Source organism: Lepisosteus platostomus, chromosome 9, assembly GCF_059453375.1.
Source record: "Lepisosteus platostomus isolate fLepPlt1 chromosome 9, fLepPlt1.hap1, whole genome shotgun sequence".
Lineage (NCBI taxonomy): Eukaryota > Metazoa > Chordata > Actinopteri > Semionotiformes > Lepisosteidae > Lepisosteus > Lepisosteus platostomus.
In genome coordinates this window covers 42,847,527-42,875,463 of record NC_142619.1, presented here as the reverse complement: position 1 = coordinate 42,875,463, position 27,937 = coordinate 42,847,527, and the positions used below count along the sequence as shown (strand labels likewise).

The following is a 27,937-nucleotide window of genomic DNA, read 5'->3' as shown; positions in this document are numbered from 1 at the left end:
ACAGCCCCCAAAGCTGTAAGTAAGGAGTTTAATGAACAGGTTTTAATACAGTATTTAAAAAATAGAAATCTTTAGTGGTAATCCAAGCAAAAAGTTTTAAGTGTTAATGTAGTACACATGAGGTTCATTTTCTAATATGTGTATGCAACACTGTAAAATGATGATGATGAAGATCATGATCATGATGACAATGACAAAACATGCTTTTCTTCCAGGGTGTAGTTTCATTAGATTGTAACTATTCTCCAAAAAAAAAAACATTTAGGATCATTCTACTCTTAGCACAACCAGACAAAATATTGAAATTACAGACACTGTCAAACTTGCAAAACTAATTTTATTTTGATATTTGAAACATAGTTCAAACAGAATCATTGATTATTGCCTGAGATACATTTTAATTTTTTTAGAAAGTAAATACAGATTAAAATTATTTGAGCTGAATTTTCATTTATGACTTGCATTTATTTTTAAATCTGTAAAAGCAATTAAAACCTTTCAATCCTCCATGAGATCTTTTTAACAATCTGATTCACTAACAATCTTTTTGGAGAAACCAAAAGTATTCTGATTATATTCAAAGAGACCTTTCCCCCATTTTTCCAATATTATCATAAAATTTGAAGACTGTTACATTTTAAAACTAAATTAGCTGTTGTATTTGTAAAAAGTCTGAAATATTGTAATAATTTTAAAGATAGCAATATGAACAAAATTGAACAATTCCTATTTGTAATAAATGTAGTACCTCCACCAGTCTATTAAGAAAACAGTTTAAAAACAGAGGTATCACCTAGATTAATTGACACAGGCATGACATTCTAGTTATGGTGCGATGCCTCAGTTACACACATGACATGCACAGCTAGTGATGTATGTGTAATAATATGTTTTAGAAATATCACCATTACAGGTCAAATTTATTTCTTTTTTTTCAGATTTTTCTGCTTGACAGCATTGACACTTCTGCTTCATTGTAAAGATCCCTCCAGATAGTTCCCACCTAAAATAAAAAAACAACATTTTTTTCATTTAACTATAACTTTGATGTCAAAAGAAATATGTATACGATTATATTTTCCATCAATATGTATTACTTATTATCATTAATAAATACCATGCACTTGACAATATTTTGGTCTTCATTATGTCATTCATATTACCTAATGTATGTAAGTGCTGCTTAACTCTTAATTCACTGTTTATTCATGTTTGTAAAGTTTAAGTTACTGAGTTTTTTAAAGGCAAGCATTTGACATTTATTTATACTAATGTATACCAGCAAGATCAAAGTGATTAAAAAATTACTAATGGCTTAAAAACAAATATTTGAACACAGTCATTTGTATCTCTCAAGCAGAAAAAAAGATAATAATTTATATATGTTTATGCCAGCAATAGTAAACTTTAGATTGCATTATTTGCTGAAGTTTGTTCCTTCAATAGGAAGCCACCCTAGATCTGTACTCCTGTTGGTCTCCTGATGGTCTACCTAAAATTGATATTTTTTAAATCCTTGTTTAACCGAACAGAAGAATATCAGTATAGCACTGCTGTACAGAAAGGAAGAGAGCTTTTCCCCAAAACAAAGTACTATAGCATATATATTCAGATTCTCCTCTAGGGGGCAATGTTGTCTACGGCTTTCTCCAAGTATGTATTTTTATTGCAAGCCTCTTATAAACCTTTAGCAATTAACGTTTTGGAACAAGTTCTTTAATGTCACAGATAGGCTCATTTCCTGGGAGAAATTCTGTTTTCAAAAATACTAAGCACCCAATGATCCACTTAAATGTCCATCAACGTATATAACTAACTCATAGACACTATGTGATCCCTCAAAGGCCTTAGGGAATCTAGTTTCTAGTCTGCATTTAAAGACTAGTTCTAGTCAAAGATGTTTGTAGACCATTTCTGCCACTAAATAAAGCTTTGCGGTTCTTGACTGAACATAAGCCACTCAGCTACTAAAAAGTATGTGCTCTGCAATTTAATAAATGTATTCAGTAAAAATGAAGAAAAAGTTAAAGAGCTTACCGATGCTGAGATTCACACTGGCCTACACATACTGAAGTTTCCATCATTCCAAAACAGTTACTATCATTTACATTCACAGAGTAATTCTTTGGAGAACATGTTTCCTTGCCTATAACAACAAATGTATAATTATTAATATATAATGTAACATATTTTTATTTGTGGTACAAAGCATTAGGGTGATGACAAAGTGGTTAGCATTGTTACTTCTCAGCACCTGAGCCCTGGATTCAATTCTGAACCTGGGTTGCTACTGTATCTATGTGGAGTTTAAAAGTTTGCCTTGTCGTTGTATGGGTTTCCTCCAGGTGCTCTGGTTTCCTTTCACAGTCCAAAAATATACTGGTACTGTAGGTTAAATAGCTTCTGGTAAAATTAGCCCTGCTGTGAGTGTTTGGGTGTTTATGTCTATGTCTGCCCTGAGAAGGACTGGTGTCCCGTCCAGGATGTGCCCGTTACATGCCGGGATAGACTCCCTCAACCCTGAATTAGATGAAGCAGTTAGATAATAGACAGATGGATGGTATATAAAATTGAACTTACATGTATAGCAACAGTGGTCATTATCCCAGATTCTTTGTTCCTGTAAATAAATAGATGGAAGTGAGAAAATGTCCAGTATTTTAACAATTAAAGATTTTAACTAAAGGATGTCAAAGTGAAATACCTCAGGGCAATTCAGTTCAGGGCACATTTTCTTTTCCAGAATGATGCCAGACTTTTCACAGCTGTAGAAATGGCATGGCTGTGAGGGATCGGTCCAATTATGTCCAACCTATATGTAGGAATTGAAATAACAATTTGTAGCAGTTTTATTTAGAAATACTTGTATTTTTGCAGCTTACAATGACACCTTTATAAAAGTAAGTCTTTGATAGCAGGTATGAAATTAGAAACCCAGTAAGTAGCCACGATGTCTGTAAATCTCATATTTTCATCACCGAGCAATTCCCTTTGATTTCATAAATATGTTATTTCTCATTTTAATCTAGTAAACACACAATTAATTTGGATTGTACAAAATGGTAAAGAATGGAAGATGACACAAGTGTTAATCCTGTGTAATACTGAGTTATACTGTGTAAGAGTTATACTGTGTAAAGTAAATAGCATGCCCCTAAATTTAACTTCATGCTTTTCTGTATCCCGACAACAGGAAGTATGGAGCAGCATTTACCCATGAATAAAACATAATTGTAATATAAAAATGGAATATACCTTATATATTTGTCCTTTGTATTCACAGGTCTTCTCAACTGGGAGAGAATGAAGAAACATTGCAAGGAAATTGGTACTGAGTTTATTGTCAGTATGTTACTGTACATAGTCTTTATTGCAGGGCCAGTATTGTAATAAACTATTATGTAATTTAAGATCACTTTATTAGCCATAAATACGTTCTGGCATCAGGAATCTGTCTTTTTGCATCCCCCAGCTTTCTCTCTATAAGACACACAGGGAGAGAGAAGCTTGGGGTCAGAGCTCAGGGTCAGCCATTTATACAGCACCCCTAGAGCAGCTGGGGTTAAGGACCTTGCTCAGGGGCCCAACAGAGTAAGACTCCTCTACCGCGGGATTTGAACTGGCAACCTACCAGCCACCGGTGCAGATCCTTAGCCACAGTGCCACCGCTCCACCCTTAATTAATGTCTTATGAGGTTTATTCAAAAAGCAAAGAAAATTCATAAATAAAACTGACTGAATCCCCCCCACACATACTTCCCATGTTTTACAAGATGTGCACAGCAGTGATTAAAGTTTCTTGATGCCATCTTAATAGACTTTTTGGATTAGACTATAGTTAAGCTGTCCTTTGGACCTTGTGATCATGGACATGTTCTCACCCTTAGAGCCATCTTTTAGAGGCTCAGTGAGCTGAGTATGAAATACAGCAAGACCATAGGTAAAATGAAAAGAAGTTCAAAGGGTCAAGGTGCATGAGTTACACAGTGGCCAATGTTTAGACCTGAATGGTATTTAAATTATTTGAGTTGTAGGAGTTGATGGAATGCAAGTGTTAAAAAACAGGAAGACTATGCAGAGAAGTGATGCAATTCATAATCTGGTCACTCGCGACCTGTTCATACATTTAAATACTCAAAGCATTTCTTTAACTTTCCAGGTGAAACTGAATGGTTGGGTGTTTAGTTAAAGCAACACACCTTTGTAAAGACTAGTAAGTGCATGAGGCACAGAAGCCTTATTTGTGCTATGTACAAATAAACTAAAAAATAAAGGACTTTGTAACTCTTTAATCATCAAACAGTATATTTGCACTTGTCCAATCATCAATAAATGTGTGTAACAATATACTGTATATATGAGTATTTACTGAAATAATGTTAATTTAAACAGCTATAAGTGAAGAAACACTGCACAGAAGTAGCAATTAATTCAATTACCCATCATGTTATGAACTACTTACCACAATAATGTGTCTGGCAACAGTCAGTTTTATTAATTGTCACCAAGATTTCATTGTCCTTGCAGGTGGTTGTAGATGTAACATTTTTGGGTTTGCACTCCACTGAATTTGTGATATTGCAGGTACACGTATGGCATTTGGATTCCCAAGTGTCATTAATCTAAAAAGCAAGAATGTGACACAAAATTATTAAAGTACCTAAAATTTCTGAACAGAAAAAAGATTAAATAACTGGTTGGCATGGTGGCATGGCATTTAACTCTGCTGCCTCGCAGCTCTTAGGTTTGATTTTAGCTTGGGGAACCTTCTGGGTGGAGTTTACATGTTTTCACTGTGTATATGTTTATGATCTTATGCATAAATAGTCTTCTTCTTATAACAATAGACCAAGCCTTGTACTCCTGGCAAACTTAAATAGCAGAAAATACAGAATGATTTCTGACTTTAGTGAGTCTATAGGTTTTCGTAAGACTTTAAGTTGCGCAATACTTAAGAGTTTTGACTGTAATTTTACAGATATCTCACAGATACCTGTACATATCATTAGCATTATTTATCAAATGTTGTCACTGATTAGATATCCCAGACAATAACCCAAACAGCTAAGATCTCAGTGTAAAGCACTTGGAATACAGCTGAAAGGGGACTCTCTGATAAGGAGCCTATCCTGAGTCTTTAACACAGAGCAGGACATCATAAACGGGGTCTATTCTCAACCTCTTTAATGATAAATTGTTCAACATCAGCATCTTTGAGTCTATACCACCAAGGGAGAACATCTTTAAGAATATAGATTAGAGGTCACAGTCAATCACCCAAACTATGACCAACCAATGAACAGCCTGCAGAGAGGAGAAAGACATTATCAAAAAATCATATAAAATAATCTCACCGCCTTGATCTCTCCCAGAGGTCCAAGGCAAACTACAAAATGGAAATACGATAATATTGTCTCACACAGCACCAAAATGTACAGTTCTCATTTTCTTTAAAATGTATTATCTGTCACTACACATATTGCACTGTTCCTAGTCCTTTCTTTCATATTTCAGAAAATGAAAACATAAGCTAATCTACATAATACTATCATTTGTAGCTCTGAATACTATTTTTTCTGAAAACACATTAGCCATAATTAAGTACAGACATAATTTTAAACAGTGTTATTTTACTGTGCATTTTTGTAAATATATATTTAAGTTAATGAATGTTTTAAGCATTAAATCTATTTATTTTTACAATCTGGATAAAAAAATCATTATTGTGTTTTGGGGGGCAGAGAAAATAACCACATTTTACATAAGCTAAACCTGACAACACAACAAAGGTTCATTTTAAAATAAAGCTAATATGACCAGGTAGACCTCTGAATTTGAAGACAGTACGGTTATTTAAGAGAGCAAGGCTAGAAAGATAGAATATTTTGTTAAAGGGGAACTTTATCAATTGAGTATTGATATTTTAATATATTCTCAGGAAAACCATTGATTACTTTATTTAGTTTTAGAGTGTGGAATTCTATGTAAAACAATAAAACTAAGAATTGCCCTTTAAATAGTAATAAAAAAAAATTCTTAGGGAAAATTATTTTTAATTGCTTCAAGTCTATGCAACAGTTTTGTAGATCTAATGTTCATATTATTATGAGCTGCAGTAGAATATTTATTTAATAAATGTATAAATTAAATGGAGGAGTATTTCTATCAATGGATTCTATACTAAACAATATTATTAGTCAACCTCAAAACTGAAATAAAAAAGTAGCATGTCATTCCACTGAGCAAAGACTAGGCAGGGAGTAAGCAACTTATATTACCTGGTGGTTCTGGTGTTCTACATATGGTAGTGTGAGTAGCTGTACTTACTAAGAAGAAAAAACATGCATACATTTTAAATATCAATCAAGTATCAATCAAGATAGGCAAAATTATAATAGAGGAAAACAAGTATTATAATAAATGTAAAGTTAACGTTATTTTCAACAACATTATTATGTTGAATTATGATGGTTAGGAGAATCACATACAAGACCATACACACTTATGGTATAGAAATCATTTTTAATTTTTAAGATTTAAAAAATAAATGATTAACTGGTATTATATTGATCATGTTCTCATAACACTGACATTTGTGACATTGTGACACTGACATCATCACTGAAAAACATACTTTCATTTGAGAGAGTGATAGATGCAAAATTATTAAAACCACACACTTTCTACTGTAAAACAATTATTTCCTAATGACTTCATATGTCTTTTCCATACAGCCAAAGATAACAATTCTTTTTCAGAAGCTCCTGATTTTTTTTAACAGTAGGGTGCTGTGAAATAGTTATTGGTTCTGATTCATTTGGTTAGGTTGCTCTGATAAGCAATACAACGATTGGATATTATCTGGAATCATTCAATTAGTTCTCCTCTAAAACTCTACAAACTACAATTTTTCAGGTGAGATTTAATAATCTTTGTGTTCTGTTACTGTTTTAAATCCCCCAGAGTGCATGAGATAACATAGGTTTTCCAGTGTTCTAAGTATCTAGATATCCCAGAAGATCATAAAACGCCAGGATTCATGACACCTGAATGAAGAGAACAAATCATCAGAGAGCATGTCTGAAAGACACATACTGTAAGTCTGAAAACTGTCATTGTGAAAATGATTCAAGTGGAGCACCAATTTCAGGCTCCGATAAATTTTGTCTGGATAACATTCCTACTTAGATCAGTATTAATTCAGAATTACTTGCACACTATGACAACCGCCTAGAATAACAGATGTTGCACTGAGACCTTGAAAAGTCATATTTGAAGATACAATTTCTCCTCTTTATTAACGTTATGAAAAAATCTTTGTAACACTTAATAGCCATCCATTTTCAAAGCACTTTATCCTGTACTCAACACCGAACACCCAAATTCATTCTTGAATTCCTGTAACTTGTATCATGCTTTACATGCTATCACTGAAGTTTCAGCGCTGTGGCGAATGAGAAGCCAAGGTCCAAGTGCAGGTTTTCAGAGGAGCTTTGGGAGTTTTTGGAATGACACAATGGGAATGAGGTTATTATGAGGGATGGAGCCGTTATTGACGCAGGGTGACAAGAAAAGGGAGAGGAGCTGAACTGATAATGAGTAGGAAAAAAAAGCTGCCTTAACTGCAGCGGAGAGCTGTCCAAATTATGCCTGGACAACATTGGGACCACTCCCAGCCTGGGCATCACAACTTGTAGTTAAAAAAGAATATTCTACTTAAGTATTATTTTGAATTTAAATTAGAGAATGACAGGTCTCAGCACAAGTGAAGTTGGACTACTTTACATTAGATAATATAGATTCCTTCAAAAATCAGTCAAGTCAAGGCTAACAGTCTTGTTAAAGTTTTCATGAAATAAAAACAGGGTATCATTCCCCACCACTTACTAAGATATTCCAGAAAATACTATTAATAATTAATGAATCCATCACATAAACAAAAAATATATTTTATATATTCATTTATACAGTATGTTGTTTGACTTATTAGTTTCACCCAGAAAAGACATACAATGTAAAGAAGATAAGATTACCTTGAGGTTTAGAAGTGAAGCCTAAATAATAGAAAAAAGTATTTCAAATTATTGCACTGTACCTGTATGAAACTCATTTTATCCTTGATTATCTCCTATTATAAGAACAATCGACGTTTGTTAATGAACATTTTAGTTGTGAAGGATGACATTATTAGGTAAATAAAAATTAAAAAATTGGCTTGCTTTAGACTACAGTTTGCAAAGAAGCTAAAGGTGGGATTGTAAGGTAAGATCATATGTATTTTACGGATATTGTTTAAAAGCAACCATAAAGAAAGAATCATTCATTTTTAATTTATTATTTTTTATGCTTCTGGTTTAAACATGCCTTTCTGGCATGAAGGTTAGTCTCTATATTCCTAACATAATTGGTTCTGATTTGGGCTGTGTCTTTAATCCAAGAGGTGAAACACAGTTGATCAAACCCTCCTTGTGGGTAGGGGTGATACACAATCTTTAGCTGGAAACACAGCAGACTTCCCAGGTGCCTGTAGGATGTGCTACAGGACAATTGAGAAGAGCTGCACCACTCCCAGTGATGATAGGGCTCTCTTTTTGAAGACCATTAGTCTTCTTCGGTGCTGTTCAACTATGAGGGCAGCTTTAATTAACACAGTTAATTTAACTTTGCTGACTACACATTGGGATGATAACTCATACTTTTTATTATTTACTTTATCTTGCGTCCATATTAATAATATTTAAGAAGGCTTCTTCAGATATGTAAGACTGAATGATCATGACCCCAGGCTAGTCCCATGCGTATACAAAATTAGCTAAAATAAAACAAACATATAATATACAAATGTAAATGTATATACAGTAGTAATATAAAAAACGAAAGTCAGTATATAACCAGCAACCTCAATGTTTTCATATGACTAGAAAAATAACTTTAAACCACAGTGTTTTCTGTTCACAATGTGCAACACTAAATTTGATTTTTTTTTGTTTATGCAATGTAATGGCAATTTCAATGTTTAACAGAAATATGCCAATGGAAATCTGAATGGATCTGGAAGACTGATTCATGCTGCATCAAAGTTTTTCATACAGTTGCAAGAATGAGTAAATAAATACCCTTACATACCTGTAGGTTTTTTGGTACCTGTCAATAAAAAAATGTATTAAATAAAAATAATAACAACAACATTTTTTCTTGTTTAAGAATGATTTATTTAGCATTTAACAACTTTTTGTTGGGAAACTACCAATTTCTCAAATATCCACCCAGTTTGGAGTTGCAAACCTCCTTTGATAACCATTTTTTAACCTTTGATTCCCAAGCACTATTCCAATTGAGAAAGAAAATGTAACACTTACATTTAATTAAAATGGTGCATATAAGCAATGCATTGTTTCCCACTGATAAGAAACTGAATATATACTGTATATATTAAATATACAAGTTTTTAAATTTCTTCAGAATGATCATATTATATGATTTCATTATGTGATTGCATCATGTCATTTTGATATGAAGGATAAAAGATCCAGTTAATCAACTTATTTCTCTTAATTTATTATGAAAAATACAAAAAAAATAATTCTAACAGGAAGTACAATACTTAAAGTAACCTTTCACATTTGTGGACAATTTAAAACTGAATAGAATGATTAAATTAAATAAAGAATGTTAATTTATTCTTATTTGTGGCTGCTAAGAAAATAAATTATATCTCAAAGTATGCTTTATTTAAATATTCCTTACAAGATTTAGCATCTCTAATTTTTTGTCAGAGTATTTAAAAATTATTAATTTAAAATGGTTTAAGGGTAAAATAATATGAATTGAATACAATTACCTGTAATAACTGAAAATGTTGTATGTCCTACAGAAAGAAGGGAAAAAAGTTAAATACAAGTCTAAAGGTTTACAGGTTTACAGCAAATGTAGCATCAAAAGGCAAACATGTATATTTTGATAAATCCTCATAAAATATCATTTAATCCTCATAAAATATCATTTAATCCTCATAAAATATCCTTGAGAAAATCCAATGTCCAAATTGATTATAAGAAGCATTCGCATATGTATTTATTCATTGTGTAAATATAAGAGGAGTACTTCCATCAACGGATTCTAAACAAAATTCAAATTAAAAAATTGGCTTGCTTTAGACTACAGTTTGCAAAGAAGCTAAAGGTGGGATTGTAAGGTAAGATCATATGTATTTTAAGGATATTGTTTAAAAGCAACCGTAAAGAAAGAATCATCCATTTTTAATTTATTAATGTTTATGCTTCTGTTTTAAACACGCCTTTCTGGCAAGAAGGTTAGTCTCTATATTCCTAACATAATTGGTTCTGATTTGGGCTGTGTCTTTAATCCAAGAGGTGAAACACAGTTGATCAAACCCTCCTTGTGGGTAGGGGTGATACACAATCTTTAGCTGGAAACACAGCAGACTTCCCAGGTGCCTGTAGGATGTGCTACAGGACAATTGAGAAGAGCTGCACCACTCCCAGTGATGACAGGGCTCTCTTTTTGAAGACCATTAGTCTTCTTCGGTGCTGTTCAACTATGAGGTCAGCTTTAATTAACACAGTTAATTTAACTTTGCTGACTACACATTGGGATGATAACTCATACTTTTTATTATTTACTTTATCTTGCGTCCATATTAATAATATTTAAGAAGGCTTCTTCAGATATGTAAGACTGAATGATCATGACCCCAGGCTAGTCCCATGCGTATACAATATTAGCTAAAATAAAACAAACATATAATATACAAATGTAAATGTATATACAGTAGTAATATAAAAAACGAAAGTCAGTATATAACCAGCAACCTCAATGTTTTCATATGACTAGAAAAATAACTTTAAACCACAGTGTTTTCTGTTCACAATGTGCAACACTAAATTTGATTTTTTTTTGTTTATGCAATGTAATGGCAATTTCAATGTTTAACAGAAATATGCCAATGGAAATCTGAATGGATCTGGAAGACTGATTCATGCTGCATCAAAGTTTTTCATACAGTTGCGAGAATGAGTAAATAAATACCCTTACATACCTGTAGATTTTGTGGTACCTGTCAATAAAAAAATGTATTAAATAAAAATAATAACAACAACATTTTTTCTTGTTTAAGAATGATTTATTTAGCATTTAACAACTTTTTGTTGGGAAACTGCCAATTTCTCAAATATCCACCCAGTTTGGAGTTGCAAACCTCCTTTGATAACCATTTTTTAACCTTTGATTCCAAAGCACTATTCCAATTGAGAAAGAAAATTTAACACTTACATTTCATTAAAATGGTGCATATAAGCAATGTATTGTTTCCCACTGATAAGAAACTGAATATATACTGTATATATTAAATATACAAGTTTTTAAATTTCTTCAGAATGATCATATTATATGATTTCATTATGTGATTACATCACGTCATTTTGATATGAAGGATAAAAGATCCAGTTCATCAACTTATTTCTCTTAATGTATTATGAAAAATACAAAAAAAAAATAATTCTAACAGGAAGTACAATACTTAAAGTAACCTTTCACATTTGTGGACCATTTAAAACTGAATAGAATGATTAAATTAAATTAAAACAATGTTAATTGTAAATTGATTATAAGAAGCATTTGCATATGTATTTATTCATTGTGTAAATATAAGAGGAGTACTTCCATCAACGGATTCTAAACAAAATTAAGGTAATAGACTCAGATCAGAAATGATTTTAAAAATAAAATGATATGATATTTTAAAGAGCAATCACTAGGTACGGGACAAAATTTTGAAATTACCTGTAGTATGTGACGTTCCAGTTGTGGTAGTTGTGGTAGTTCCAGTTGTGGTAGTCACAGAAGTCGTTGATGTTGGAGATGTAGAAGTTTTGGGAGGTGACACTGTTGTTGTGGAAGCTGTTGTTGATTTTGGAGTTACAGTTGGTGTCATTGTTTCTGTTATGATTGTAGTTGTTTGTAAAGAAATAACAAAGAAATGCATTTTAAATCATTCGTTGGATGAAAAGCAAAATATCGATCAAGACTCACCCAACAATAATGGTTGAAAACACGTTTCACAAGCAAAAGTAAGTTTTCTCCTTGCAGTAAAGACATAAAACCCCCGATGATGAAAAAAGATTTTTTTGGGGAGATCAACCGTGAAGATAAAGTACTCTGCTAGAAATACTTACATACAGCAAAAGACCATACACACTTTTGCCTTGGAACACATCTTGTTTTCTCATTGTGTATTCAGCTTTCATTTTGATTTACAATAGCACTAAATATTTAAGTGGTAATCTGTGCTATTTTCAATTATCACTTTCTCAAAGCATTTCTGTTGGTGACACTCAACAAATAAAGAAATTACCAAAATAAAGTTCCACTGCCGTATCAGCACTGAAGGCCATGTTTTCTTTCAACAGTGTAATTTGTACTAAAATAGTACATTGTTCATCTTCCTATTGTAGAAATGCTTTTCTGATGAATTCACATCTTGATTTCAAAGAAACAGATATTATTTCTTCTTTTTTTAAAACCCACTAAACGTGTAGATTATTGAAGTCCAGGACAGTGTTGTTCTTTAAGAGAGTGGGGCTACTAAAACAGAATATTGGTAATTTGAGGAAATCATAAATTGAGTATTGTTTTTGTCATTCGTCGTTAGGAAAACCATTGATTACCTGTAGTTTGTGGCGTTCCAGTTGTGGTAGTCACAGGAGTCGTTGGTGTTGGAGGTGAAAAAGTTGTGGGAGGTGACACTGTTGTTGTGGAAGCTGTTGTTGATTTTGGAGTAACAGTTGGTGTCGTTGTTTCTGTTATGATTGTAGTTGTTTGTAAAGAAATAACAAAGAAATGCATTTTAAATCATTCGTTGGATGAAAAGCAAAATATCGATCAAGACTCACCCAACAATAATGGTTGAAAACACGTTTCACAACAAAAAGTAAGTTTTCTCCTTGCAGTAAAGACATAAAACCCCCGATGATGAAAAAAGTTTTTTTTAGGGAGATCAACCGTGAAGATAAAGTACTCTGCTAGAAATAATAACATACAGCAAAAGAACAAACACACTTTTGCCTTGGAACGCATCTTGTTGTGGCATTGTGTATTCAGCTTTCCTTTTGATTTACAATAGCACTAAATATTTAAGTGGTAATAAGTGCTATTTTCAATTATCACTTTCTCAAAGCATTTCCGTTGGTGACACTAAAAAAATAAAGAAATTACCAAAACAAACTTCCACTGCCGTATCAGCACTGAAGGCCATGTTTTCTTTCAACAGTGTAATTTGTACTAAAATATTACATTGTTCATCTTCCTACTGTAGAAATTCTTTTCTGCTGAATTCACATCTTGTTTTCATAGAAACAGATATTATTTCTTCTTTTTTTAAAACCCACTGAACGTGTAGATTATTGAAGTCCAGGACAGTGTTGTTCTTGAAGAGAGTGGGGTTAGTAAACCAGAATATTGGTAATTTGAGGAAATTATAAATTGAGTATTGATTTTGTTATTCGTCGTTAGGAAAACCGTTGATTACCTGTAGTTTGTGGCGTTCCAGTTGTGGTAGTCACAGGAGTCGTTGGTGGTGGAGGTGAAAAAGTTGTGGGAGGTGACACTGTTGTTGTGGAAGCTGTTGTTGATTTTGGAGTAACAGTTGGTGTCGTTGTTTCTGTTATGATTGTAGTTGTTTGTAAAGAAATAACAAAGAAATGCATTTTAAATCATTCGTTAGATGAAAAGCAAAATATCGATCAAGACTCACCCAACAATAACGGTTGAAAACACGATTCACAACAAAAAGTAAGTTTTCTCCTTGCAGTAAAGACGTAAAACCCCCGATGATGAAAAAATATTTTTTGGGGGAGATCAACCGTGAAGATAAAGTACTCTGCTAGAAATAATAACATACAGCAAAAGACCATACACACTTTTGCCATGGAACGCATCTTGTTTTCGCATTGTGTATTCAGCTTTCCTTTTGATTTACAATAGCACTAAATATTTAAGTGGTAATCTGTGCTATTTTCAATGATCACTTTCTCAAAGCATTTCCGTTGGTGACACTCAACAAATAAAGAAATTTCCAAAACAAACTTCCACTGCTGTATCAGCACTGAAGGCCATGTTTTCTTTCAACAGTGTAATTTGTACTAAAATATTACATTGTTCATCTTCCTACTGTAGAAATGCTTTTCTGCTGAATTCACATCTTGTTTTCATAGAAACAGATATTATTTCTTCTTTTTTTAAAACCCACTGAACGTGTAGATTATTGAAGTCCAGGATAGTGTTGTTCTTGAAGAGAGTGGGGTTAGTAAACCAGAAAATTGGTAATTTGAGGAAATTATAAATTGAGTATTGATTTTGTTATACGTCGTTAGGAAAACCGTTGATTACCTGTAGTTTGTGGCGTTCCAGTTGTGGTAGTCACAGGAGTCGTTGGTGTTGGAGGTGAAAAAGTTGTGGGAGGTGACACTGTTGTTGTGGAAGCTGTTGTTGATTTTGGAGTAACAGTTGGTGTTGTTGTTTCTGTTATGATTGTAGTTGTTTGTAAAGAAATAACAAAGAAATGCATTTTAAATCATTCATTGGATAAAAAGCAAAATATCGATCAAGACTCACCCAACAATAACGGTTGAAAACACGATTCAGAACAAAAAGTAAGTTTTCTCCTTGCAGTAAAGACATAAAACCCCCGATGATGAAAAAAGCTTTTTTGAGGGAGATCAACCGTGAAGATAAAGTACTCTGCTAGAAATAATAACATATAGCAAAAGACCAAACACACTTTTGCCTTGGAACACATCTTGTTTTCTCATTGTGTATTCAGCTTTCCTTTTGATTTACAATAGCACTAAATATTTAAGTGGTAATCTGTGCTATTTTCAATTATCACTTTCTCAAATCATTTCCGTTGGTGACACTCAACAAATAAAGAAATTACCAAAACAAACTTCCACTGCCGTATCAGCACTGAAGTCCATGTTTTCTTTCAACAGTGTAATTTGTACTAAAATATTACATTGTTCATCTTCCTACTGTAGAAATGCTTTTCTGCTGAATTCACATCTTGTTTTCATAGAAACAGATATTATTTCTTCTTTTTTTAAAACCCACTGAACGTGTAGATTATTGAAGTCCAGGACAGTGTTGTTCTTGAAGAGAGTGGGGTTAGTAAACCAGAAAATTGGTAATTTGAGGAAATTATAAATTGAGTATTGATTTTGTTATTCGTCGTTAGGAAAACCATTGATTACCTGTAGTTTGTGGCGTTCCAGTTGTGGTAGTCACAGGAGTCGTTGGTGTTGGAGGTGAAAAAGTTGTGGGAGGTGACACTGTTGTTGTGGAAGCTGTTGTTGATTTTGGAGTAACAGTTGGTGTCGTTGTTTCTGTTATGATTGTAGTTGTTTGTAAAGAAATAACAAAGAAATGCATTTTAAATCATTCGTTGGATGAAAAGCAAAATATCGATCAAGACTCACCCAACAATAACTGTTGAAAACACGATTCACAACAAAAAGTAAGTTTTCTCCTTGCAGTAAAGACGTAAAACCCCCGATGATGAAAAAATATTTTTTGGGGGAGATCAACCGTGAAGATAAAGTACTCTGCTAGAAATAATAACATACAGCAAAAGACCATACACACTTTTGCCATGGAACGCATCTTGTTTTCGCATTGTGTATTCAGCTTTCCTTTTGATTTACAATAGCACTAAATGTTTAAGTGGTAATCTGTGCTATTTTCAATGATCACTTTCTCAAAGCATTTCCGTTGGTGACACTCAACAAATAAAGAAATTTCCAAAACAAACTTCCACTGCCGTATCAGCACTGATGGCCATGTTTTCTTTCAACAGTGTAATTTGTACTAAAATATTACATTGTTCATCTTCCTACTGTAGAAATGCTTTTCTGCTGAATTCACATCTTGTTTTCATAGAAACAGATATTATTTCTTCTTTTTTTTAAAACCCACTGAACGTGTAGATTATTGAAGTCCAGGAGAGTGTTGTTCTTGAAGAGAGTGGGGTTAGTAAACCAGAATATTGGTAATTTGATGAAATTATAAATTGAGTATTGATTTTGTCATTCGTTGTTAGGAAAACCATTGATTACCTGTAGTTTGTGGCGTTCCACTTGTGGTAGTCACAGGAGTCGTTGGTGTTGGAGGTGAAAAAGTTGTGGGAGGTGACACTGTTGTTGTGGAAGCTGTTGTTGATTTTGGAGTAACAGTTGGTGTCGTTGTTTCTGTTATGATTGTAGTTGTTTGTAAAGAAATAACAAAGAAATGCATTTTAAATCATTCGTTGGATGAAAAGCAAAATATCGATCAAGACTCACCCAACAATAACGGTTGAAAACACGATTCACAACAAAAAGTAAGTTTTCTCCATGCAGTAAAGACGTAAAACCCCCGATGATGAAAAAATATTTTTTGGGGGAGATCAACCGTGAAGATAAAGTACTCTGCTAGAAATAATAACATACAGCAAAAGACCATACACACTTTTGCCATGGAACGCATCTTGTTTTCGCATTGTGTATTCAGCTTTCCTTTTGATTTACAATAGCACTAAATGTTTAAGTGGTAATCTGTGCTATTTTCAATGATCACTTTCTCAAAGCATTTCCGTTGGTGACACTCAACAAATAAAGAAATTTCCAAAACAAACTTCCACTGCTGTATCAGCACTGAAGTCCATGTTTTCTTTCAACAGTGTAATTTGTACTAAAATATTACATTGTTCATCTTCCTACTGTAGAAATGCTTTTCTGCTGAATTCACATCTTGTTTTCATAGAAACAGATATTATTTCTTCTTTTTTTAAAACCCACTGAACGTGTAGATTATTGAAGTCCAGGACAGTGTTGTTCTTGAAGAGAGTGGGGTTAGTAAACCAGAAAATTGGTAATTTGAGGAAATTATAAATTGAGTATTGATTTTGTTATTCGTCGTTAGGAAAACCATTGATTACCTGTAGTTTGTGGCGTTCCAGTTGTGGTAGTCACAGGAGTCGTTGGTGTTGGAGGTGAAAAAGTTGTGGGAGGTGACACTGTTGTTGTGGAAGCTGTTGTTGATTTTGGAGTAACAGTTGGTGTCGTTGTTTCTGTTATGATTGTAGTTGTTTGTAAAGAAATAACAAAGAAATGCATTTTAAATCATTCGTTGGATGAAAAGCAAAATATCGATCAAGACTCACCCAACAATAACGGTTGAAAACACGATTCACAACAAAAAGTAAGTTTTCTCCATGCAGTAAAGACGTAAAACCCCCGATGATGAAAAAATATTTTTTGGGGGAGATCAACCGTGAAGATAAAGTACTCTGCTAGAAATAATAACATACAGCAAAAGACCATACACACTTTTGCCATGGAACGCATCTTGTTTTCGCATTGTGTATTCAGCTTTCCTTTTGATTTACAATAGCACTAAATGTTTAAGTGGTAATAAGTGCTATTTTCAATGATCACTTTCTCAAAGCATTTCCGTTGGTGACACTCAACAAATAAAGAAATTTCCAAAACAAACTTCCACTGCTGTATCAGCACTGAAGGCCATGTTTTCTTTCAACAGTGTAATTTGTACTAAAATATTACATTGTTTATCTTCCTACTGTAGAAATGCTTTTCTGCTGAATTCACATCTTGTTTTATATAGAAACAGATATTATTTCTTCTTTTTTTAAAACCCACTGAACGTGTAGCTTATTGAAGTCCACGACAGTGTTGTTCTTGAAGAGAGTGGGGTTAGTAAACCAGAAAATTGGTAATTTGAGGAAATTATAAATTGAGTATTGATTTTGTTATTCGTCGTTAGGAAAACCGTTGATTACCTGTAGTTTGTGGCGTTCCAGTTGTGGTAGTCACAGGAGTCGTTGGTGTTGGAGGTGAAAAAGTTGTGGGAGGTGACACTGTTGTTGTGGAAGCTGTTGTTGATTTTGGAGTAACAGTTGGTGTTGTTGTTTCTGTTATGATTGTAGTTGTTTGAAAAGAAATAACAAAGAAATGCATTTTAAATCATTCATTGGATAAAAAGCAAAATATCAATCAAGAATCACCCAACAATAACGGTTGAAAACATGATTCACAACAAAAAGTAAGTTTTCTCCTTGCAGTAAAGACATAAAACCCCCGATGATGAAAAAAGCTTTTTTGAGGGAGATCAACCGTGAAGATAAAGTACTCTGCTAGAAATAATAACATACAGCAAAAGACCATAAACACTTTTGCCATGGAACGCGTCTTGTTTTCGCATTGTGTATTCAGCTTTCCTTTTGATTTACAATAGCACTAAATATTTAAGTGGTAATCTGTGCTATTTTCAATTATCACTTTCTCAAAGCATTTCTGTTGGTGACACTCAACAAATAAAGAAATTACCAAAATAAAGTTCCACTGCCGTATCAGCACTGAAGGCCATGTTTTCTTTCAACAGTGTAATTTGTACTAAAATAGTACATTGTTCATCTTCCTATTGTAGAAATGCTTTTCTGATGAATTCACATCTTGATTTCAAAGAAACAGATATTATTTCTTCTTTTTTTAAAACCCACTAAACGTGTAGATTATTGAAGTCCAGGACAGTGTTGTTCTTTAAGAGAGTGGGGCTACTAAAACAGAATATTGGTAATTTGAGGAAATCATAAATTGAGTATTGTTTTTGTCATTCGTCGTTAGGAAAACCATTGATTACCTGTAGTTTGTGGCGTTCCAGTTGTGGTAGTCACAGGAGTCGTTGGTGTTGGAGGTGAAAAAGTTGTGGGAGGTGACACTGTTGTTGTGGAAGCTGTTGTTGATTTTGGAGTAACAGTTGGTGTCGTTGTTTCTGTTATGATTGTAGTTGTTTGTAAAGAAATAACAAAGAAATGCATTTTAAATCATTCGTTGGATGAAAAGCAAAATATCGATCAAGACTCACCCAACAATAATGGTTGAAAACACGTTTCACAACAAAAAGTAAGTTTTCTCCTTGCAGTAAAGACATAAAACCCCCGATGATGAAAAAAGTTTTTTTTAGGGAGATCAACCGTGAAGATAAAGTACTCTGCTAGAAATAATAACATACAGCAAAAGAACAAACACACTTTTGCCTTGGAACGCATCTTGTTGTGGCATTGTGTATTCAGCTTTCCTTTTGATTTACAATAGCACTAAATATTTAAGTGGTAATAAGTGCTATTTTCAATTATCACTTTCTCAAAGCATTTCCGTTGGTGACACTAAAAAATAAAGAAATTACCAAAACAAACTTCCACTGCCGTATCAGCACTGAAGGCCATGTTTTCTTTCAACAGTGTAATTTGTACTAAAATATTACATTGTTCATCTTCCTACTGTAGAAATTCTTTTCTGATGAATTCACATCTTGTTTTCATAGAAACAGATATTATTTCTTCTTTTTTTAAAACCCACTGAACGTGTAGATTATTGAAGTCTAGGACAGTGTTCTTCTTGAAGAGAGTGGGGTTAGTAAACCAGAATATTGGTTATTTGAGGAAATTATAAATTGAGTATTGATTTTGTTATTCGTCGTTAGGAAAACCGTTGATTACCTGTAGTTTGTGGCGTTCCAGTTGTGGTAGTCACAGGAGTCGTTGGTGTTGGAGGTGAAAAAGTTGTGGGAGGTGACACTGTTGTTGTGGAAGCTGTTGTTGATTTTGGAGTAACAGTTGGTGTTGTTGTTTCTGTTATGATTGTAGTTGTTTGTAAAGAAATAACAAAGAAATGCATTTTAAATCATTCATTGGATAAAAAGCAAAATATCGATCAAGACTCACCCAACAATAACGGTTGAAAACACGATTCACAACAAAAAGTAAGTTTTCTCCTTGCAGTAAAGACATAAAACCCCCGATGATGAAAAAAGCTTTTTTGAGGGAGATCAACCGTGAAGATAAAGTACTCTGCTAGAAATAATAACATATAGCAAAAGACCAAACACACTTTTGCCTTGGAACACATCTTGTTTTCTCATTGTGTATTCAGCTTTCCTTTTGATTTACAATAGCACTAAATATTTAAGTGGTAATCTGTGCTATTTTCAATTATCACTTTCTCAAATCATTTCCGTTGGTGACACTCAACAAATAAAGAAATTACCAAAACAAACTTCCACTGCCGTATCAGCACTGATGGCCATGTTTTCTTTCAACAGTGTAATTTGTACTAAAATATTACATTGTTCATCTTCCTACTGTAGAAATGCTTTTCTGCTGAATTCACATCTTGTTTTCATAGAAACAGATATTATTTCTTCTTTTTTTTAAAACCCACTGAACGTGTAGATTATTGAAGTCCAGGACAGTGTTGTTCTTGAAGAGAGTGGGGTTAGTAAACCAGAATATTGGTAATTTGATGAAATTATAAATTGAGTATTGATTTTGTCATTCGTTGTTAGGAAAACCATTGATTACCTGTAGTTTGTGGCGTTCCAGTTGTGGTAGTCACAGGAGTCGTTGGTGTTGGAGGTGAAAAAGTTGTGGGAGGTGACACTGTTGTTGTGGAAGCTGTTGTTGATTTTGGAGTAACAGTTGGTGTCGTTGTTTCTGTTATGATTGTAGTTGTTTGTAAAGAAATAACAAAGAAATGCATTTTAAATCATTCGTTGGATGAAAAGCAAAATATCGATCAAGACTCACCCAACAATAACGGTTGAAAACACGATTCACAACAAAAAGTAAGTTTTCTCCTTGCAGTAAAGACATAAAACCCCCGATGATGAAAAAAGCTTTTTTGAGGGAGATCAACCGTGAAGATAAAGTACTCTGCTAGAAATAATAACATACAGCAATAGACCATAAACACTTTTGCCATGGAACGCGTCTTGTTTTCGCATTGTGTACTCAGCTTTCCTTTTGATTTACAATAGCACTAAATGTTTAAGTGGTAATCTGTGCTATTTTCAATTATCACTTTCTCAAAGCATTTCCGTTGGTGACACTAAAAAAATAAAGAAATTAACAAAACAAACTTTTACTGCCGTATCAGCACTGAAGGCCATGTTTTCTTTCAACAGTGTAATTTGTACTAAAATATTACATTGTTCATCTTCCTACTGTAGAAATGCTTATCTGCTGAATTCAGATCTTGTTTTCATAGAAACAGATATTATTTCTTCTTTTTTTAAAACACACTGAACGTGTAGATTATTGAAGTCTAGGACAGTGTTCTTCTTGAAGAGAGTGGGGTTAGTAAACCAGAATATTGGTAATTTGAGGAAATTATAAATTGAGTATTGATTTTGTTATTCGTCGTTAGGAAAACCGTTGATTACCTGTAGTTTGTGGCGTTCCAGTTGTGGTAGTCACAGGAGTCGTTGGTGTTGGAGGTGAAAAAGTTGTGGGAGGTGACACTGTTGTTGTGGAAGCTGTTGTTGATTTTGGAGTAACAGTTGGTGTTGTTGTTTCTGTTATGATTGTAGTTGTTTGTAAAGAAATAACAAAGAAATGCATTTTAAATCATTCATTGGATAAAAAGCAAAATATCGATCAAGACTCACCCAACAATAACGGTTGAAAACACGATTCACAACAAAAAGTAAGTTTTCACCTTGCAGTAAAGACATAAAACCCCCGATGATGAAAAAAGCTTTTTTGAGGGAGATCAACCGTGAAGATAAAGTACTCTGCTAGAAATAATAACATATAGCAAAAGACCAAACACACTTTTGCCTTGGAACACATCTTGTTTTCTCATTGTGTATTCAGCTTTCCTTTTGATTTACAATAGCACTAAATATTTAAGTGGTAATCTGTGCTATTTTCAATTATCACTTTCTCAAATCATTTCCGTTGGTGACACTCAACAAATAAAGAAATTACCAAAACAAACTTCCACTGCCGTATCAGCACTGATGGCCATGTTTTCTTTCAACAGTGTAATTTGTACTAAAATATTACATTGTTCATCTTCCTACTGTAGAAATGCTTTTCTGCTGAATTCACATCTTGTTTTCATAGAAACAGATATTATTTCTTCTTTTTTTTAAAACCCACTGAACGTGTAGATTATTGAAGTCCAGGACAGTGTTGTTCTTGAAGAGAGTGGGGTTAGTAAACCAGAATATTGGTAATTTGATGAAATTATAAATTGAGTATTGATTTTGTCATTCGTTGTTAGGAAAACCATTGATTACCTGTAGTTTGTGGCGTTCCAGTTGTGGTAGTCGCAGGAGTCGTTGGTGTTGGAGGTGAAAAAGTTGTGGGAGGTGACACTGTTGTTGTGGAAGCTGTTGTTGATTTTGGAGTAACAGTTGGTGTCGTTGTTTCTGTTATGATTGTAGTTGTTTGTAAAGAAATAACAAAGAAATGCATTTTAAATCATTCGTTGGATGAAAAGCAAAATATCGATCAAGACTCACCCAATAATAACGGTTGAAAACACGATTCACAACAAAAAGTAAGTTTTCTCCATGCAGTAAAGACGTAAAACCCCCGATGATGAAAAAATATTTTTTGGGGGAGATCAACCGTGAAGATAAAGTACTCTGCTAGAAATAATAACATATAGCAAAAGACCAAACACACTTTTGCCTTGGAACACATCTTGTTTTCTCATTGTGTATTCAGCTTTCCTTTTGATTTACAATAGCACTAAATGTTTAAGTGGTAATCTGTGCTATTTTCAATGATCACTTTCTCAAAGCATTTCCGTTGGTGACACTCAACAAATAAAGAAATTTCCAAAACAAACTTCCACTGCTGTATCAGCACTGAAGTCCATGTTTTCTTTCAACAGTGTAATTTGTACTAAAATATTACATTGTTCATCTTCCTACTGTAGAAATGCTTTTCTGCTGAATTCACATCTTGTTTTCATAGAAACAGATATTATTTCTTCTTTTTTTAAAACCCACTGAACGTGTAGATTATTGAAGTCCAGGACAGTGTTGTTCTTGAAGAGAGTGGGGTTAGTAAACCAGAAAATTGGTAATTTGAGGAAATTATAAATTGAGTATTGATTTTGTTATTCGTCGTTAGGAAAACCATTGATTACCTGTAGTTTGTGGCGTTCCAGTTGTGGTAGTCACAGGAGTCGTTGGTGTTGGAGGTGAAAAAGTTGTGGGAGGTGACACTGTTGTTGTGGAAGCTGTTGTTGATTTTGGAGTAACAGTTGGTGTCGTTGTTTCTGTTATGATTGTAGTTGTTTGTAAAGAAATAACAAAGAAATGCATTTTAAATCATTCGTTGGATGAAAAGCAAAATATCGATCAAGACTCACCCAATAATAACGGTTGAAAACACGATTCACAACAAAAAGTAAGTTTTCTCCATGCAGTAAAGACGTAAAACCCCCGATGATGAAAAAATATTTTTTGGGGGAGATCAACCGTGAAGATAAAGTACTCTGCTAGAAATAATAACATACAGCAAAAGACCATACACACTTTTGCCATGGAACGCATCTTGTTTTCGCATTGTGTATTCAGCTTTCCTTTTGATTTACAATAGCACTAAATGTTTAAGTGGTAATCTGTGCTATTTTCAATGATCACTTTCTCAAAGCATTTCCGTTGGTGACACTCAACAAATAAAGAAATTTCCAAAACAAACTTCCACTGCTGTATCAGCACTGAAGGCCATGTTTTCTTTCAACAGTGTAATTTGTACTAAAATATTACATTGTTTATCTTCCTACTGTAGAAATGCTTTTCTGCTGAATTCACATCTTGTTTTATATAGAAACAGATATTATTTCTTCTTTTTTTAAAACCCACTGAACGTGTAGCTTATTGAAGTCCACGACAGTGTTGTTCTTGAAGAGAGTGGGGTTAGTAAACCAGAAAATTGGTAATTTGAGGAAATTATAAATTGAGTATTGATTTTGTTATTCGTCGTTAGGAAAACCGTTGATTACCTGTAGTTTGTGGCGTTCCAGTTGTGGTAGTCACAGGAGTCGTTGGTGTTGGAGGTGAAAAAGTTGTGGGAGGTGACACTGTTGTTGTGGAAGCTGTTGTTGATTTTGGAGTAACAGTTGGTGTTGTTGTTTCTGTTATGATTGTAGTTGTTTGAAAAGAAATAACAAAGAAATGCATTTTAAATCATTCATTGGATAAAAAGCAAAATATCAATCAAGAATCACCCAACAATAACGGTTGAAAACATGATTCACAACAAAAAGTAAGTTTTCTCCTTGCAGTAAAGACATAAAACCCCCGATGATGAAAAAAGCTTTTTTGAGGGAGATCAACCGTGAAGATAAAGTACTCTGCTAGAAATAATAACATACAGCAAAAGACCAAACACACTTTTGCCATGGAACGCGTCTTGTTTTCGCATTGTGTATTCAGCTTTCCTTTTGATTTACAATAGCACTAAATATTTAAGTGGTAATCTGTGCTATTTTCAATTATCACTTTCTCAAATCATTTCCGTTGGTGACACTCAACAAATAAAGAAATTACCAAAACAAACTTCCACTGCCGTATCAGCACTGATGGCCATCTTTTCTTTCAACAGTGTAATTTGTACTAAAATATTACATTGTTCATCTTCCTACTGTAGAAATGCTTTTCTGCTGAATTCACATCTTGTTTTCATAGAAACAGATATTATTTCTTCTTTTTTTAAAACCCACTGAACGTGTAGATTATTGAAGTCCAGGACAGTGTTGTTCTTGAAGAGAGTGGGGTTAGTAAACCAGAATATTGGTAATTTGAGGAAATTATAAATTGAGTATTGATTTTGTCATTCGTCGTTAGGAAAACCATTGATTACCTGTAGTTTGTGGCGTTCCAGTTGTGGTAGTCACAGGAGTCGTTGGTGTTGGAGGTGAAAAAGTTGTGGGAGGTGACACTGTTGTTGTGGAAGCTGTTGTTGATTTTGGAGTAACAGTTGGTGTCGTTGTTTCTGTTATGATTGTAGTTGTTTGTAAAGAAATAACAAAGAAATGCATTTTAAATCATTCGTTGGATGAAAAGCAAAATATCGATCAAGACTCACCCAACAATAACGGTTGAAAACACGATTCACAACAAAAAGTAAGTTTTCTCCATGCAGTAAAGACGTAAAACCCCCGATGATGAAAAAATATTTTTTGGGGGAGATCAACCGTGAAGATAAAGTACTCTGCTAGAAATAATAACATACAGCAAAAGACCATACACACTTTTGCCATGGAACGCATCTTGTTTTCGCATTGTGTATTCAGCTTTCCTTTTGATTTACAATAGCACTAAATGTTTAAGTGGTAATCTGTGCTATTTTCAATGATCACTTTCTCAAAGCATTTCCGTTGGTGACACTCAACAAATAAAGAAATTTCCAAAACAAACTTTCACTGCCGTATCAGCACTGAAGGCCATGTTTTCTTTCAACAGTGTAATTTGTACTAAAATATTACATTGTTCATCTTCCTACTGTAGAAATGCTTATCTGTTGAATTCAGATCTTGTTTTCATAGAAACAGATATTATTTCTTCTTTTTTTAAAACCCACTGAACGTGTAGATTATTGAAGTCCAGGACAGTGTTCTTCTTGAAGAGAGTGGGGTTAGTAAACCAGAATATTGGTAATTTGAGGAAATTATAAATTGAGTATTGATTTTGTTATTCGTCGTTAGGAAAACCGTTGATTACCTGTAGTTTGTGGCGTTCCAGTTGTGGTAGTCACAGGAGTCGTTGGTGTTGGAGGTGAAAAAGTTGTGGGAGGTGACACTGTTGTTGTGGAAGCTGTTGTTGATTTTGGAGTAACAGTTGGTGTTGTTGTTTCTGTTATGATTGTAGTTGTTTGTAAAGAAATAACAAAGAAATGCATTTTAAATCATTCATTGGATAAAAAGCAAAATATCGATCAAGACTCACCCAACAATAACGGTTGAAAACTTGATTCACAACAAAAAGTAAGTTTTCTCCTTGTAGTAAAGACATAAAACCCCCTATGATGAAAAAAGCTTTTTTGAGGGAGATCAACCGTGAAGATAAAGTACTCTGCTAGAAATAATAACATACAGCAAAAGACCATACACACTTTTGCCATGGAACGCATCTTGTTTTTGCATTGTGTATTCAGCTTTCCTTTTGATTTACAATAGCACTAAATGTTTAAGTGGTAATCTGTGCTATTTTCAATGATCACTTTCTCAAAGCATTTCCGTTGGTGACACTCAACAAATAAAGAAATTTCCAAAACAAACTTCCACTGCCGTATCAGCACTGATGGCCATGTTTTCTTTCAACAGTGTAATTTGTACTAAAATATTACATTGTTCATCTTCCTACTGTAGAAATGCTTTTCTGCTGAATTCACATCTTGTTTTCATAGAAACAGATATTATTTCTTCTTTTTTTAAAACCCACTGAACGTGTAGATTATTGAAGTCCAGGACAGTGTTGTTCTTGAAGAGAGTGGGGTTAGTAAACCAGAAAACTGGTAATTTGAGGAAATTATAAATTGAGTATTTTTTTGTTATTCGTCGTTAGGAAAACCGTTGATTACCTGTAGTTTGTGGCGTTCCAGTTGTGGTAGTCACAGGAGTCGTTGGTGTTGGAGGTGAAAAAGTTGTGGGAGGTGACACTGTTGTTGTGGAAGCTGTTGTTGATTTTGGAGTAACAGTTGGTGTTGTTGTTTCTGTTATGATTGTAGTTGTTTGTAAAGAAATAACAAAGAAATGCATTTTAAATCATTCATTGGATAAAAAGCAAAATATCGATCAAGACTCACCCAACAATAACGGTTGAAAACACGATTCACAACAAAAAGTAAGTTTTCTCCTTGCAGTAAAGACATAAAACCCCCGATGATGAAAAAAGCTTTTTTGAGGGAGATCAACCGTGAAGATAAAGTACTCTGCTAGAAATAATAACATACAGCAAAAGACCAAACACACTTTTGCCATGGAACGCGTCTTGTTTTCTCATTGTGTATTCAGCTTTCCTTTTGATTTACAATAGCACTAAATGTTTAAGTGGTAATCTGTGCTATTTTCAATGATCACTTTCTCAAAGCATTTCCGTTGGTGACACTCAACAAATAAAGAAATTTCCAAAACAAACTTCCACTGCTGTATCAGCACTGAAGGCCATGTTTTCTTTCAACAGTGTAATTTGTACTAAAATATTACATTGTTCATCTTCCTACTGTAGAAATGCTTTTCTGCTGAATTCACATCTTGTTTTCATAGAAACAGATATTATTTCTTCTTTTTTTAAAACCCACTGAACGTGTAGATTATTGAAGTCCAGGACAGTGTTGTTCTTGAAGAGAGTGGGGTTAGTAAACCAGAAAACTGGTAATTTGAGGAAATTATAAATTGAGTATTGATTTTGTTATTCGTCGTTAGGAAAACCGTTGATTACCTGTAGTTTGTGGCGTTCCAGTTGTGGTAGTCACAGGAGTCGTTGGTGTTGGAGGTGAAAAAGTTGTGGGAGGTGACACTGTTGTTGTGGAAGCTGTTGTTGATTTTGGAGTAACAGTTGGTGTTGTTGTTTCTGTTATGATTGTAGTTGTTTGTAAAGAAATAACAAAGAAATGCATTTTAAATCATTCATTGGATAAAAAGCAAAATATCGATCAAGACTCACCCAACAATAACGGTTGAAAACATGATTCACAACAAAAAGTAAGTTTTCTCCTTGTAGTAAAGACATAAAACCCCCTATGATGAAAAAAGCTTTTTTGAGGGAGATCAACCGTGAAGATAAAGTACTCTGCTAGAAATAATAACATACAGCAAAAGACCATACACACTTTTGCCATGGAACGCATCTTGTTTTTGCATTGTGTATTCAGCTTTCCTTTTGATTTACAATAGCACTAAATGTTTAAGTGGTAATCTGTGCTATTTTCAATGATCACTTTCTCAAAGCATTTCCGTTGGTGACACTCAACAAATAAAGAAATTTCCAAAACAAACTTCCACTGCCGTATCAGCACTGATGGCCATGTTTTCTTTCAACAGTGTAATTTGTACTAAAATATTACATT

General features: G+C 33.6%; 1 protein-coding gene and 1 long non-coding RNA gene across 3 annotated transcripts in view; both read right to left on the bottom strand.

Annotated features, from left to right (window-relative positions):
• Nucleotides 1–319: 319 nt before the first annotated feature.
• Nucleotides 320–7,899, bottom strand: LOC148655025 (apomucin-like). 2 transcript variants are annotated; one of them, XM_088645102.1, is made up of 8 exons: nucleotides 6,279–7,899; nucleotides 5,355–5,386; nucleotides 4,466–4,622; nucleotides 3,256–3,293; nucleotides 2,705–2,812; nucleotides 2,581–2,620; nucleotides 2,038–2,146; nucleotides 320–1,003 (listed from the first exon to the last, which is right to left on the bottom strand). In XM_088645102.1, the coding sequence occupies exons 1-8, from the start codon at nucleotides 6,349–6,351 to the stop codon at nucleotides 841–843; spliced, it is 720 nt and encodes a 239-aa protein (XP_088501228.1). In that variant the 5' UTR covers nucleotides 6,352–7,899; the 3' UTR covers nucleotides 320–840. The 2 variants fall into 2 exon arrangements, with proteins under 2 accessions (XP_088501228.1, XP_088501227.1); XM_088645101.1 differs by having other exon boundaries at nucleotides 4,463–4,622; nucleotides 6,279–7,054.
• The window catches only part of LOC148655024 (uncharacterized), a 43,632-nt gene continuing 22,715 nt past the window's right edge, over nucleotides 7,021–27,937 (bottom strand). Inside the window, exons 2-7 of the long non-coding RNA XR_015941410.1 lie at nucleotides 11,803–11,958; nucleotides 11,060–11,077; nucleotides 9,842–9,868; nucleotides 9,127–9,144; nucleotides 8,034–8,054; nucleotides 7,021–7,046 (exon numbers count right to left, since the gene is read on the bottom strand). This is a non-coding gene — a long non-coding RNA (uncharacterized LOC148655024). The remainder of the gene's footprint in view (nucleotides 7,047–8,033; nucleotides 8,055–9,126; nucleotides 9,145–9,841; nucleotides 9,869–11,059; nucleotides 11,078–11,802; nucleotides 11,959–27,937) is intronic.